The 11748-nt window shown below is 53.3% G+C and overlaps 3 protein-coding genes across 14 annotated transcripts in view; 2 read left to right on the top strand and 1 right to left on the bottom strand.

Moving 5' to 3' along the window:
* IST1 (IST1 factor associated with ESCRT-III) lies at positions 1-7044 on the bottom strand. 2 transcript variants are annotated; one of them, XM_063410822.1, is made up of 10 exons: positions 6897-7044; positions 5848-5947; positions 5071-5251; positions 4762-4849; positions 4395-4478; positions 3946-4056; positions 3432-3638; positions 2253-2345; positions 1104-1149; positions 1-944 (listed from the first exon to the last, which is right to left on the bottom strand). In XM_063410822.1, exons 2-10 carry the CDS (start codon positions 5933-5935, stop codon positions 745-747), a joined length of 1098 nt encoding a protein of 365 aa, XP_063266892.1. In that variant the 5' UTR covers positions 5936-5947; positions 6897-7044; the 3' UTR covers positions 1-744. The 2 variants fall into 2 exon arrangements, with proteins under 2 accessions (XP_063266892.1, XP_063266893.1); XM_063410823.1 differs by lacking the exon at positions 6897-7044 and adding an exon at positions 6542-6838.
* LOC134557824 (uncharacterized) lies at positions 6951-8992 on the top strand. The gene is made up of 4 exons (XM_063411091.1): positions 6951-6981; positions 7221-7397; positions 7735-8394; positions 8498-8992. The coding sequence occupies exons 1-4, from the start codon at positions 6951-6953 to the stop codon at positions 8503-8505; spliced, it is 876 nt and encodes a 291-aa protein (XP_063267161.1). The 3' UTR covers positions 8506-8992.
* ZNF821 (zinc finger protein 821) overlaps positions 7252-11748 on the top strand; it is a 17804-nt gene continuing 13307 nt past the window's right edge. For 2 of the 11 annotated variants that reach the window (XM_063410816.1, XM_063410820.1), the window contains exons 1-4: positions 7252-7397; positions 7577-7729; positions 8999-9090; positions 10796-11222. The gene's annotated coding sequence lies outside the window, so the exon portion shown is untranslated. Of the gene's footprint in view, positions 7398-7576; positions 7730-8998; positions 9091-10795; positions 11328-11748 lie in introns of all 11 variants that reach the window. The other 9 variants (XM_063410811.1, XM_063410817.1, XM_063410815.1 and 6 more) reach the window with 6 other exon arrangements.

Genomic DNA, 11748 nt, shown 5'->3' on the forward strand with positions numbered 1-11748 from the left:
CCCCGGCCGGCGCTTTATTGAACGAGGTACAAACGGCCCGAGCCCCGGCGAGCGGACAGGGCCGGGACAGGTGGTGTACAGCCGCGGGCAGCGTCACGGACAAGTACGGTAGAGCTGCAGACAGTGCCACAAACAGGTACGTTACAGCCCGGGATGCCTCGGGCTCGGGTAGGGTAAACAAGGTGCTGCTGCATATCCCGTCACACTGCCCTCCATGCCTCGACCCCAGACCTCGGTGGTCCACAGCAGCTCAGCACGCGGGAGGAACGCTAATACATCAAAACCCCCAGGCAGTAGCAGAGCCTGCCTAGCTCTGCCCTCTGTGTGGCCAGTCACATACCCCCATAGGCCCAGGCAGACAGTGCCAGTGCCACCCTTCTGCAAACAGACCCCACTGAAAACACCATAAAGGTCAGCAAGGGTTCCCCAAGAGAAAGTCTCTGCAAGCAGGCATGGAGCCATCATGGGGGCAGCCAGGAACAGTGCCCAGACCATCATGTGCAGCTCCCCCTTACAGCTACCCAGACTGACAGGGGCACTTCCCTGCCTCTCACAGCATTCCCCACAGTTCATCTCCTGGAGCAGCAAAGATCAGGAAAGCGGCAGCACTTGGTGTAAGTACAGCAGGAAGAGAGCTCAAAAAGAGTATGTTCATTGGTGGTTAATACAGGAAGCCAACTGCAAAGGGAGTCTGTTTCAGAGATGTCACAGCTCCTTCCCCTCCTTCCTGCAGCCCAGGAAGTTTTATGTTTTCTTCTTCAGCTCCTCAAATCTCCTTGAAAGATCGTCAAAGTCAATATCTTCTGAAGCAGAAGAGTTGGCGCCAGCAGATGCTGTTGGCAGCGTGTCTGGCACAGATGGCAATTCAGGCAGCACGAAGTTATCAAAGGTATTGGGAGCTCCAGCTTTTGGTTTAGGAGAAGCTTCTGGCTTGGGCTCAGGTCCTGATTATAAGAGAAGTATCATTGTATCTCACCATCAGCACACACTTGCCAAGCCAAGTGGAGCCCCGCAAAGGAAGTCATTCCAGCAACAGGCAGTACCAGTGGGTTTTTCTGAACAGCCCTTAATACCCAAGTTTCTCCAAACCTCAACATACTCACCAGGCACTAGTGCAGCAGTGTCCTTGTCAGTGTTAGGCTCATCAATCTGAAAAAGACTCTCAGTTATTACAGCTCTGTCCCACCAGCACCAAGGCAGAACTCAGAGGCACAGCTCCAGCAAAGCAGTGCACACTCCTCCCCACCCCTAGCAGGTAGCCATGGCTTTGCAACACCCCGTCTCTTTCCCAAGAAACAGAGGCAGCTCTTCAGCTTTTCTCTCCCTCCTGGTCAACTAAAGCAGCTTTACTGACCATATTCTGGAACTTGATCAATTGAGCATATCCACTATCAGGTCTGAAACATTTATCAAGGCCACCAGTGGGAAAACATCGGCCCCTTCATCCACATCATCACAACTCCTTGCTTACTTTCTTCATAAACCACTGACAGGCCCTTGTGACTAGCAGCAGGGTATGAAATGACCCATCTCAGGTCTTGATCCGTCTGGGAAAAAGGCTCATGGCACACTCAGCTGCGCCTAGTAAAACCTCTTATTCCCTACACGCTGCAGCCCTCAACACCCAGTTCACCTGCACTGCCGCACCTGTGAGAACACAAAGTGTCAGCACCCACAGTGGTCAACTGTCCTCCTTTCTACTCGGGATAATGCAAAAACAAACAACATGTCAACAAAAGCAGAGTGGGAGACATGACAACAAACTGCAGCAACAAAACCACAGACAAGCATACAAAGGGAAGTCTCCAGCCTCTGCTTTGTTGTCCCCAAGGACTGAGAAAAGTCTGTGAAAGGAAGTCTTGTTGCATACAGCATCTGGGTCAGCCAAAATTGTCATCCAGGCTGTTAATTACTTGAAAAGCCATAATTAAATAGACTCAAGACATTCATACTGCAAAACCCTGAACTTGTGGATTCTTCTTGTTAACTGTTTATCACCACTTTAACAATGCTGCAAGAGAAATCTCAGCCTTCCTTTGCAGCCAAAGCACAGAGCTGAATGAGGAACTTCTCTTCACAAGTCATCCTTCCATCATGTGCACTCAGTGATTCACTACACCAGCAAGCAATGCCAGCACCATCTCAAAAGCTGGCGGCAGTATCCTTTACAAACGTTTCCCTTCTGTGTGGCTACCACTGCACTCTGAGGATGCTTCAGCTGCCTGCAATTGCCATTCATCTCAGGCACTTACGGACTCATATGTGGGTGGGTTTGCCGGAATTGGTGGTGGGTGGATGTTAGTGAAAGGCTGGTAGGTCCCCACTGGCAGGCCACTGAAGTTCTCCTGTACAGAGAGATCAGTCATGCACCAGATTATTCATCTGAGACACCACACGGCTACAGCTGCCATGGGAGTCACAGGAAGCAGAGTCTTAGATAAATGCAGGCAAGTATCCAAGTGGGTAAGAATTTACACTTACAAGGAAGAGATTCTCAAGTATTAAGTCAGATGTAGTCACCTGGAACAGGCACACCCAGCTAACTGGACTGTGGGTTATTCTAAAGAACCAGCACAGGTAAACATTTCATCTTTCAAGGCACGAGAAGTACCAACCCAGTAAAGGAAATACTCTGCCATTTCTGGCCCTGTGTGCAGTATTGTAGAATAGGAAAGAGGTTTCTGGCTCACACAAGGCTTTGAATTGCCCTCATTTGTCACACAATAGCGCCTCAAGGACCCAGACCTGGCACAAGCCCTCAGCATGTTTATGCCTGGGCCAACAGCCAGTTGATGATACTTGGCCCAGATTTTCCACAAAAAGCACTTCAGCACTTCTGGGACTGTATTAAGACTCCAAGCCATCACACTAGTCTGTTCTTCAGTCTACACAGATATCCTGTAAATTACATAATTCAGGGAACGGAGGAGTTCTTTTCAGCTACCACCTTCTACCCTTACAAAAAATCATCTGCAAGAGCCATTGGCTCTGTCTTCTCCCCTTATAGGACTGAAGGCAGGGCTCTTCTGCATTCTTCTGTGCTATTCCCACCCCACAACACTCACCTGATTTCCTTGACTGAATCCTGGCACACTACCAGCCTACCAACTTGAAAGTGCAGCTCCAACTCCTGGACAAAAGTCTGGCAGTCAGAAGACTGCCTCAGGAGTTAAGTCTGGACTCCTCTGTTCCCTGAAGGCAAAGAGGGCTGGCTGGAGAACAGGAGTAGGAACCTCCACAGTCAAGAAGCAACATTAAGCTTCAGCTACACTGCCAACAGCCTCCATCCCACGCAGTCTCATACCAAGAAGATGGCCTTCTGACACATTGAGCTATCGGGTACAGTCAGCAGGCACAGAGCTAAGCTAAGCTAAGCACCACAACAGGAGTCTTTCACAGGAAAACGAAACATACAAAGCTCAGGAACTTACCGGTCCCTTTGGAGGTGGATAGGAGAAAGCTGGATTTGTTGCTGGCATGGGCATGGGCATCATCACTGGCATGGGTACTAACCCATCCTGACCTATCATTGGGGCTGTAAATCCACCACCTCCACCTCCTCCATGGCCACCCTTCTTCACATCATCTGTGAACCCCACATCAATCAGATCTGCCTCTCCGCCTGCTGGGGCTTCAGCCTGGAAAGGGTGGAAGAATTCTGCTCACCAATCTCTGTTATGATCACAGCCCTCTGTACAGCATTAGATGCAGCATTTGTCAATGGACAAGATGGGAATACACAACAAGAACAGAACAGAGAGCAGCTATACAGTGGTGTTAACGGGAAACAGAATGGGAACTAGGCTGTAGCATGTGTAACTACTGCCACATGCCACAGGGGTGCACAAAGGAACAAGGATCATGCTATGCTGGGGCTGTCTAGAAGACACCAAAGGACAAGGAACACCCAGTTCACTGCAATACCACATCCTGGGGCTCACTCACCATCACCACTGAGTCAGGCTCATAGGGCACATTGTAGTTTTTTGCAATCTCGATGAGGTATCTCTCCACTAGGATCTTGGGTGGTGCTTCCACACTCAGCTTGTGCATCAGCTGGAACACAGGACCGGAGAGACTTAGTAGGGCCAGGACAATGCAGCATCCAACAGCTCTGTACCAGTGCCATCCCAGCCAGGGCGACCAGCTGCGGGGAGCAGCAGGCAGCCAGGGCTCTATTTGCTCGACCCTTCCCCATCCACAACCAGCAGAGCAGGGTATCCCTGCCTGGGACCTTAGCACCATGCTCCAATGCAGGTGGGCCCTGGCTGCACAGCACCTGCTATGCTCCAGAGTGATTGCAAGGATCAGCCACCAGCCATGGGCCCAAGGGGCAGCAAGCCTCAGCAGGTGTGGCTGCTCTGCCAGCTCCACCTGTTCTACCAGTTCATTACCCTGTCGTTGACTGTCCCAATCTGGTTTGTCCGGCACAGCTTCCCATACTCTTTGCTGTACTTAGCACACAATTGATCAGCAACCTGCAGCAGGAGAGAAACTCTAGAACATGCACACCCCTGCGTTCCCCCACCTCAAACCACACATCCACTCACCCACCTCCCTCTCCCTCATTTCTCCCACTGAACCTCCCAGTTCAGCAGCTGCAGCCACCCCAGATGCTCCAAGGACATCTGGTTTCCATCTACAGAGCCCATAAAGTCCTCAGTTTTAATGATACAAAGTCCCAGACAAGGGCTTCTATCAGCATCTGGCAGCATCACCCCCACCCTGTATATGCAACATCCCTTGAGCAACCCTACTCACAATCTTCAACTCAGCCACTTCTGACTGGAGGCGTGGTGCAGCCCAAATCAGTGTTGATACTGCCTCTGCCAGGCCAGAGTCCAGCTCCCTATGACCAAAGAAAACAATTCTCTCTCCATCCCATGCACCCAGCTGTTGCTGCCCTCAATCTGCTTAGCCTTTAAGTTCCCATTTTATACACTGGGCTCCACAGTCTTCCATATAAGGGGAAGCAAAGGTCTCTGGAGAGATAAACAAGATATTCTGTACCCCAGACCTGTCCCCAGCAGCACCTTTCCTGAATCCAGGACCCTCTTTGCCAGAGCTTACTTCATGGACTGGATCAAGCCAAAGCGGGCGAGCAGCAGATCACAGTATAGCTCCAGGATCTCCATGGCCTCCACAAGGTAATCTTCACGGATGATGTGCTCCACACGAATCCTGGCACGCTCATCTTTTCCAGCTGCCAGGTAATCTGCAATCTCCTTCCTTGCCTTCTGGGCCAACTCAGCTGCAGCACACATCCCAAGCCCAGTCACTGTGCTGGCCTGGGCTGCTGCCTCCAGACCACCCACAGTCCCCATCATACATAAAACCACCACCAGCTTCTCTCCTCTATCAAATCTCTGCAGCATGAGACACTCAGCCACGGTTTGGCAGAGCCCTCATGTCCAGGTCCGAGCACACTTAACTCACGGGAGAAAAGAAAGTGAACTTCAGGCTGCTGGAAACTTTCCTGCACCTACATCCTCCCTGCAGAGTTAACCACGACGACAGACCTTACCCGTGTCAGGGCAGGAGGAGAGAATCTCCCACAGTACTCAAGGAGTCACTCACTGTGCTGTTAGTACACACAGCCCACAGCTACTACCCCACAAACTGCATTCCAACAGCTGCCAGGAAGGTGGACAGAGGCCAGACTGCGGCCAGCCTGCATTTCCAGTTCCTTGTGCACCAAGGCAGGTTGTAAGACCTGGGTCCAGCAAGGAAGAGCAAAAAGCGACTCCATACTTGGCCCATGAAAGTACCCCAACTTGAGAAATACCTTCTCAAGTCTCCTGAGCCCTAAAAGCATCCTGCATCCCACCTGCCCCCTTAAACACTTACTCTTTTTTTTCTCCAGTAGTTTGAGGCGATTGATGACAAGGCGCAGGTTGACTCGCAAGCGCTCTGCCTTGAACCCAGAGCCCAACATGATAAACGCTTTCTGTGGAGAAGAGGGACAGTCACTGGCACCAAGAACTGTCAGTCAGCACACAAGACACTGTTTTACTGGGGGAGAGGCCAAGAAATCCCCCAAATAAACAAGCCCTGGTTTGCCAATCCTGAGTCTAGTTATTTATAAGTGACTGAACCTCGAGCACTCATTATTACCTTTACCATTTCACAACCCTGCACCTAACCAAGACCAACAACAGCATTGGCCTTAGAAACTTCGAGGAAACTTCCTGGACATTTTTTTACAAAATAGAAAAGTCAACTTAAGAGCCAAGCCCACCTCTATGTCCACCTCCTAGCAAAATACAAGTTATAAACCAGCTACATAATTAACTCCACGACTCTGGAAACTAAGACTGCAACAATCTCACTACCAGAAAGAAAAAGCTGCCGTTCCACATTCCCCACACTCTTCCTGCCTACTGAACAAATGCTGCGTCTCCCAGGAAGCATTTCAACTTATTAACCCTACAGAAAGCAAACTCTAACAGTATTTAATGATAGCATTCTGATGAAGAACTATTCATCAAAAAAAAGCTTCCTTAGAAGATATCACATAGAAAGACCCCGGTTTGCATCTCACCTCCCCATCCCTGCTTGCCGGCGACTGCACTGCCCAGGGCGGAGCGAGCCATGACCGGATCAGGCTGCCAGGACGGCCGCCAGCCACACCAGCCGCTCAGCGAGACTCCCCGCGTCTGGCCCAGTTGCCCAGTTCGGACAATGCGCGGGAGGCCCTGCATGAGCTCCGCCGGCTGCACCCGAGGGGCTGAGGGGAGAAATCCCTCCCCCTCCCCAACTAGGTGGCACCGAGGGAACATCCCACACAGCACAAGCGGAGGAGGTCCTAGGGGCGGGCCCTGGGGCTGTGGGAGACCCTAGGACAGGGCTCCCCGTCACCTCCTCGGACACCGAGCGCTCCCCGCGGCCCTGCTCACCAGTCCTGCGGCCCCGTTCACCACTCGCCGCTCCGCAGGTCTCTGTCACCCAAAATGGCGCGCGACGGCCGCAAGACTTCATCGCGTGCGGAGTGATCCTCGCAGCCGGCACTCTCCGCACCCAGTCTGCGGCACTCCTCGCACCCACTCCGGGGCACAGCCGAGCTGGCGCGGCGGGCGCTGTCCCGGCCCCCTTCCGCAAATGCGACCCTGGCGCAAGGGCGGCCGGGGAGGGACGGGCACGGTCTGGAAAAGCGTAGCAGAGGGACTACATGGCCCGGCGGAGGGATCCTATCAGCGTTCAACCAATTCCACGCCTGATAGGCGCCCGCCGATGCCCGCCCCCGGCGTGGCGGTTCCGGCAACGCGGCGTTCCGCCGGGTGCTGAGACCTGGCCGCGGAGTCCTCGGCTCTCTGAGGGCCGCACGGCGCTGGTGCCACCGCGAAGAAGAGTCGAACTAAAGTCCAGCCCGGCCCTGGGCCCGGTATCGCAGCCCCCGGGTAAGCGGGCCCAGCGGCCCTTCTGAGCGGGCCCACTGATCCCGCGGCGGCGCTCGGTGGCCCGCGAGGGGAGGCGGCCCTGAGCCGCCGGGGTGGCTCTTCTCTCAGTAGGTGAGCGAGTTCAGAACACGCACGGTGGGTTTAAGTTAAAACTAAACCCGTCCATTTTGGCCTTGCAGGGTACGCGAGATTCTGGTGAGCCAAGGTGGCACGAGGGCTCCCGGTGAGCCGCCGCCAAAGGCGGTCGGGGGCAAGCCAGCCTCGTCGCAGGCACGGATGAGCTCCCTCGGGCGATCGGGAGTCACGCGCTGGGCTGGATCCATGGCAAACAGGTGAGACCCTTCAGGTAATGAAAAGCCGGCACCCGAGGTCTGCGGACGAGCCGGTGCCAGCGGTGCCGAGCCGAGCCCTCCTGGTGCCGAGCCCTCCCGGTGCCGTGCCCTGCCGGTGCCGAGCCCTCCCGGTGCCGAGCCCTGCCGGTGCCGAGCCCTGCCGGTGCCGTGCCCGTGCCGAGCCCTCCCGGTGCCGAGCCCTCCCGGTGCCGTGCCCGTGCCGAGCCCTCCCGGTGCCGAGCCCTCCCGGTGCCGAGCCCTCCCGGTGCCGTGCCCTCCCGGTGCCGAGCCCGTGCCGAGCCCTCCCGGTGCCGTGCCCGTGCTCGCGTCGCGCTCTCCGGCGGCGCCCTCCGCCATCTTGCCCGTCTGTCTGTCCGCTGCCCTTTGTCTGTCCGCGGCTTCTGGCGCCTGCGGCAACCGGGCAAGGGACCGGGTAAAAGGGGCGAAACAGGGAGGTTCTGCGGCGGGACCTCCCCTGCCAGGGCCGGTCTATCTGTCAGGGCTGCCCGGTCGGGACCTCGGGGGCCCGGGCAGGGTTCCTGCGTCCGCCCTGATGCCAGAGGAGCAGCATCCCTTTGTCTGTATGTCCGGCCGCTTGCGGGCCCGGTCCTTCCTGCCTTCTCCCGTGTGCTGGGACTGCTGGCTGGATCCCGCTGTCTGGGGAGGTTGTCGAGATCTTCGTTGCCATCCATCTGAGAAGACTGGTGGGATCTCTGTGTCGGTCTGGCAGTGCAAAGCTGACAGGATCCTTTTATCTGTCTGTCTTAGAAAGCTGATGGGATGCCTGTGTCTCTCTGTCACCAAAAGGCTGATGAAATGCTTGTGTTTGTCCCTCTGAGGAGGCTGACGGTATCTCCGTGACCATGTGTTTTGTGGGAAATGGGTTCAACTCCTCCTTTTGTCTGTCTCTCTGAGAGGACTGCTGGAAATGCCACCTTCCTCTGTCAATTCAACGGCAAGGACGATTATTAAGCTACAGGAATAGGCAGGAGGAAGTAGGGTGTTGGGACTGAGGTTGCAGTAATTTTTGAAAGGGACACTCATCTTTTTGGGGGGTCACAATCGCTTAAACCTTTGCCTGAGATCTCGTGCAGTGCTTTGTGACATGCTTGTGGATTGTGTTGGATGCTGGCCTGGAAACCAGCTGTGGTGATGCAGAGCGATCCCTGAAGGCAGAAGGGTGGGGAATGACCCTGGGGCAGCCAGCGGAGTTTGGCCAGGGACTTGGAGGGTTTCAGTGAAGTGTATGACAGACTCTTCTCTTCTCAGATGAGCCCTCTGCAGACGGGAGGAACACTCTGTGCTCCCAGGTCAGGGAAACATGTCCCGTCGGAAACAGACCACTCCTAACAAAGTTCACTGTGAGTATGATACGCAGCATTGTGGGACCGTTGCTCTGGCTGGTCTGTGGAGTGAGGTGGGGAGGAGTGGAATGATGGGAGTGATGGGACAGCTTGTGGGGAATGGTGGTTACTCATGTGTGTCTTTGGATGTATAAGAAGAGAAACTGGGCTCTGTGCATCAGGGAAGCTGTCTGTGTCCTGGCATAGCAGGATGGGGATAGGCTTGAACAAACAGCTAATGCTGTAAAGGTAGGTGTGTATGTGCAGGGCCTGTAGCTGGGCTTTGCATTCACACTGTTAAAAGTACCAGTTAGAATAGCAGAAAATGTGGCTTGGGGCTCTGGCCTCTCTTGGGCAGCAAAAGAAGTTCTAGGCAAGGTGGTTGGAGCATGCTGGCTAAAAGGCAGCAAGTTCTGGATTTTGATCTTCATCCTACCACAGACTCAGCTGACTGGCCTTGGGCATGTTACTTAAGCTCACTGTACCTCAGTTTCCTACCAGATAATGAAATAAAGCCATTTGCTCCTTCCTGTCGAGGAATGGGTGATGGCCAAGTAATTCACAGGACAAGTAAGTGCTGTTTGCCAGATCATTCTTGAGTTGAGGTGGTAAGATGGATCTCTGTTTCTCCATCATTGCCAAGACCATAGCATTTGTTTGACGATGGGAGGGCTGAAGGTGCTGTGCATCTTCTTGTGGGCAGGCTATAGACAGGCAGCAGTGGAGCTGAGAGACACAGGTGGAGGTTTGGCTGCAGAGGGGAAGCCACACATATGTAACTTTTGTTTGGCAGCAGAGGGAATTTGAGGGGCTTGGAAACTATGCTCTTGTTCATACCCAGGTTTGTGGCTGGAAACAGGCTTGGAATTTGGGGTGCAATTAGGAAAACAAGTTTCCATTTCTGTAGATCACTGAGAGCAAGGCTGCTGAGAGGGCCCTGTGGTTTTTTGGCTGCAGTAGCTGTTAGGAGTATGAGACAGAGCTGAGTGCTGCAGCCCTAACACTGCCTCATTGCTGGTGCTGCTGGCTTGCATGTCTGTGTGTTTGTGTGCTGCCTCTGTGCACAGGTATGCGACAAGCATCTGTGCATGCTGCTCTCTGTGCAAGGGGAAACAGTGGGCTGGAGCTGACACCTTGCACACTCAGTGAGTGCACTGGGAGGAGCTGCCTCTTGTCTGGGACTCACAGCCCTACTGGCTGGGCAGCTTGGCAAAGCCAACTGAGCTGTCCGTGTTGGCCAGAGTGAGGTTCTCAAGGAGTGTGGCTTGTGGCACCTGCATTGCGTTGCGCTCTCCAATTCCTGCTTCTGATTGCTGGGTTCTACAGTGGGCAGGGTGTAGGTGTAATTTGTCTGATAGTACATTAATGACTTTGGAGTTGTCATTCATAGAGAAATTTGGTATAAGTCTGGTATTTTGTCCTGTGATGCCAGTAATGTGCCTTGTGTCCACACACTTCTGCTTCTGAGAGTGACCATGTATAACTGCTGCCATTGAGCTCAGGTTTATGTCGTGTATGCACTTAAGCTGGGCTGGAGTCGGGATCTCTTGAGTATAGAAACCAAGCACTGCAGCAGCTCTAATGGTGCAGATAGAGTTTCCGTGCTGTTTAGCTGGGTGCTTTTCTCTGGTTCACTGTGTAAGGGTTATGTTCTTCAGAAGCTTGTACTATCATACACAAAACTCTACATATCACAAAATTCAGCTGTGCACTGTTTTCACAGTGAACGTTGCTTTTTTATCTGCAATACAAATGATTGTATCTCCAGTCTTGGTTTCGGAGGAAGCTGCCTGACAAATACGCTACCAGGAGTCAGGAGGTTATAGCATCAGGTGTGCCATGGAGTGGAATTCTGGGACCTGTTCATCTCCCTTACACGCAGTATGTTGCTACAGAGCAACTATTCAGCAGGAGCCATGGAGAGCAGCAAGTAGGACCACAAGAAAATCAGGGGACCGAGAGATACCAGAAACTTGTCAATGGTGATGTCTTCACCTTGGGATGGAAAATCTTGTCTGTCTTATGATGAACACCACGAAATCGTTGGGACTTCTCTGTCTACCTAGCCTGCTGTGTGTCTGGAGGGCCCAGAAATGCCGTGCAGTGCCCTGACGAGGATAATCGGAGAAAACACCGGCTCCAAGAACGGGGTGAGCCAGCAGAATGAGGAGTCAGGCTGACATAGCAGACACGTTACTGGGACTTCTTCACAGGGACTGCAGTGGTTGGGAGGAGAGGAATGAAAGGGACAGCAGGTATGCAGCTTGTTACGCAGTTGCCTGTAGCTGGGGTCTGATTTGGCAGGCTACGGGGCTGGGGAACTGCCTTTTGGATTTGCATAAATACGACTGTGCATATATGACTGGACAAATTTGATGGGAGGATGGTGCCTTCTTCCTTGCATGGCCACTCCATCTTCTCTTCCTTCTTGGACTGACATGGGCGAGTGACAGCCACCGATCTCCTCTCCTTGGCTTGCTTGGTGTCTCCTCTTTCCAGGATTACTTTCCAGGCTTGGCATGGCCCTCATTTCATCTTGCTCTCACAACAACATGGTTTGCTGTCCTCCCTTAGGACAGAATCACTTTGCTTGGCAAGCAGAGCAACCAGCTAGGAGATTGTATGGTTACAAATCAAAACAGTTTTAAATAGAAGTTGATTTGTAAGGAAATTCAA

This window comes from Prinia subflava, chromosome 13, assembly GCF_021018805.1.
Source record: "Prinia subflava isolate CZ2003 ecotype Zambia chromosome 13, Cam_Psub_1.2, whole genome shotgun sequence".
NCBI lineage: Eukaryota > Metazoa > Chordata > Aves > Passeriformes > Cisticolidae > Prinia > Prinia subflava.